This window comes from Oryzias melastigma, linkage group LG19, assembly GCF_002922805.2.
Source record: "Oryzias melastigma strain HK-1 linkage group LG19, ASM292280v2, whole genome shotgun sequence".
NCBI classification, from domain to species: domain Eukaryota; kingdom Metazoa; phylum Chordata; class Actinopteri; order Beloniformes; family Adrianichthyidae; genus Oryzias; species Oryzias melastigma.
The window spans coordinates 18,080,754-18,083,985 of NC_050530.1; the positions used below are offsets into that span (position 1 = coordinate 18,080,754).

Consider the following 3,232-nt stretch of genomic DNA (forward strand, 5'->3'; position numbering starts at 1 on the left):
GCTAGTTTTGAAGGTAGAAACTGTGCTGGCCTCTCTGACATGATAATTACCATAAAAGAAGAAAACATACCCATGAATATATTTAAAGGCTTTTGCTAATCTCTTTAACATTTTGTGATTTGAAGACTTTTCCCCTCAGTTCCTTATATTTTGCTTAATATTTCAAAAACTATAAAGTTTTCAATACAAAAGTACAAGTAATGTCCTGAACGAGCTGAACGTTTGGATGCCAAGATTGCTTAAACTATTGATGCTGTGATTGAGTTTTTACCTACCAAAAAATGTACGAAAAGGTGCAGGAAAAATACTATAGTGTGAATGATGCAAAGAATTCACACAATAACCAAGCAAGTGTCCAGACAAAGTGCAGACACTTGGATATCAGCATATTCTAAAAAAAGTTGGAAAAGATTTAAACTCCCACTCTCATCATCTTTTGATATGTTGTAAAAGCGATCCCAGTTATTTCTGGCCTAAATTAAAAAAAAAAAGTGTCCTTTTCTAGGACATAGTTTCTATAAAAATTTGCCTCTGAGTCGTAGGCAGGAAGTAAGCCTGCACTCATTTCCCATCATCCCTTTGTTTACACTCTCTCCCGCTAGCCCCTCACAACCTTAGCTAACATTAGCGGTGCAACAAAAATGGTGAGCAATATCCGTGCTATCCAGACACACAGTTTTAAGTGAGATACAGCTCAAACAAGGAAAATAAAGACGTATATGGATCTGTTTGGAGCGGGAGCTGTTGATTTTAGTTTACATAACAACTACAAGCTTTTTTAAAATGGCGTTTTTTTCATCTGCTACTGATGCACAACAATTTCTGTAAAAAAAATACTAATATGACACTTAATTTTCTTTATTTGTCCTCCATCATCAGAAAAATGTGACAAGAATAATTAAAAATACCACTTTCATTGGCTGTAATATCTGAAACAGAATATATATATTTATTTTCTTTGCTACAGATGTTCCTGGATGTCCCTCTATGTACCACCACAATGAGAGCTACCCTAACCCCCAACACAGCAATGAAGGTATAACCAGGTTTTCACATTCAACACCCATCTATGTCTCCATTTCAGAGTGAGAAATAAAGTAATCATTTCAGGTTTATCTACATTCAGCTTCTCTGGTTTGAACTCTGCGGTCATTGGCTTACCCATGTAGACTGTCGCTGTTTTCATTGGCCAACCAGCTGTGTGTCTGTTTCCATTTGCCTCACCCCTGCCTCAAAAATCGCTGAATAAACAGAAGTCCTGGAAAAAGCTCACGAGTTGCCCAGTGAAAACAGAAAGCAACCCCTCCCTTTGCTTCCTTTGGTTTATTGCACCATTTTTGGTCTTTGAGATTTCTTGACCATCATATTTAGAAACTTTCTAAGCCAAAACTTTCGAGTAATTTAACCCTGACATCCACTCTACTGCTACTGAAGTAGGTTTTTCTAGGAGCGACAAAGTGGATCAGTGTTATTCATGCATGAACATTTATTTGTATTAGGCTGGGGAGCTTGGCAGAGACCCTACATGAACTAACCCAGCTCTCCCCCTCGTTTCTCAGGGTATCTGTTTGAAAGTGACTCCCGTGTGGTTCCAGAGAAGTTTGAAGGTAAGCCTACCCACAATCCCTCTGCATCCGCATACATCTACTGTATTTTTTGGACTATAAGTTGTTTCAGAATATAAGTCGTAACAGCCAAAAAGTGCACACAAAAAAGGTCAAATATGGGTTGCATTGGAATATTCATTCACACCGGGCTTGGAAACACGCTTTCATGTTCAAAACTGTTTCGGTCACTTATTGCTACACGTTTTTAAGTCCTTTGCAGGCTCTATGTATAAAACACTGAGCCAATTGAGCACACTATTAAAGGTAAACCAGTTTATAAATTGGAATAAAACTGTAAGAAAAAGCTTGGAGCAAGATTCCCAAGATTTGAACAGCTTGAAGAATTTGCACAATTCCTCTTCCAACTGTAGATACTTATCCTAGCATAGGGTCGCGACAATCTAGTCTAGTGTGAAGTCATAGTTCGAAAAGCATGTTAAAGAAAGCATGTTCATGAACCAGCATTCAAGAAAAGCACATTTAAGAACCAATGTTCAAGAAAAATACATTCAAGAACCAATGTTCAAGAACCAGCGTTCAAACAAAAGCACGTTCAAGACCCAACGTTTACAGAAACGCATGTTCAACCCACGTTCAAGAAAAACACGTTGAAAAACCAACTTTTAAGAAAATCACATTGAAGAACCAACATTCAATTAGAAACATGTCCAGGAACCAATGTTTAAAAAAAAACACGTTGAAGAACCAATGTTCAAGAAAAAGACCTTCAAGAATCAATGGTCAAGAAAAATACATGAAGAACCAACGTTAATAAAGCATGTTCAAGAGAAGGATGTTCATGAACCAATGTTTAAGCAAAACACGTTGAAGACCAAATGTTAAAAAAAACATGTTGAAGAACCAATGTTCAAGAAAAATACCTTCAGTAATCAAGGTTCAAGAAAAGCACATTCAAGAACCAACGTTTAACAAAAACATGTGAAGAACCAACGTTAATAAAAAACACGTTGAAGACCCAACGTTCAAGAAAAACATGTTCATGTACCCAAATTCAAGAATTGCACATTCAAAAACCACTGTTCAAGAAAAGAACCTTCAAGAGCACATGTTCCGAACATACACGGTGTGTACATAACATAAGTTGCTTTTGTAGGAGAATATTTTAAACAAAATACAGGACCAAGAACGGACAATTCATCTTATTAGACAAATCATAATAACTGAATATACGCACGCTTCACTACCCTACGACATATTTATGTTACTTATGATATCTATACTTATTTATATTTATATTTATACTTTATACTTATGATATTCATGTTACTTCAGGAGGAATCTAGTATATTAGCACAACATACGAAAAAGGTACACACAAGTCGTTGCAGATGTCCCAGAAACAAGAATATAATCTTTAGACCTGTCTTGAGTTGAGTCATTGTAACTGGAACTAAAACATTGCTTTTAAAATATTTCACTGTGACAAAACATTTTACGAACAATATTTTAAGTCCAGTTCCCATGACTCATCTTTGAGACAACATTACCTGGAAGACTAAGAACCTTCTCCGACCTGCTGACCTTTTCCGCTTATAAACCCAGGTTTCTAAGCACCAGGGGCCCGTTTCAAGAAGCAGGTTCAACAAATTTAGAGTTCGAACCTA

At 36.5% G+C, this 3,232-nt stretch overlaps 1 protein-coding gene across 3 annotated transcripts in view; it reads left to right on the plus strand.

Moving 5' to 3' along the window:
- The window catches only part of etv4 (ETS variant transcription factor 4), a 48,294-nt gene that overhangs the window by 36,274 nt on the left and 8,788 nt on the right, over nucleotides 1-3,232 (plus strand). For all 3 annotated transcript variants that reach the window (XM_024284858.2, XM_036217249.1, XM_024284859.2), the window contains 2 exons: nucleotides 968-1,036; nucleotides 1,560-1,607. In XM_024284858.2, coding sequence (XP_024140626.1) covers nucleotides 968-1,036; nucleotides 1,560-1,607 — 117 coding nt within the window. The remainder of the gene's footprint in view (nucleotides 1-967; nucleotides 1,037-1,559; nucleotides 1,608-3,232) is intronic.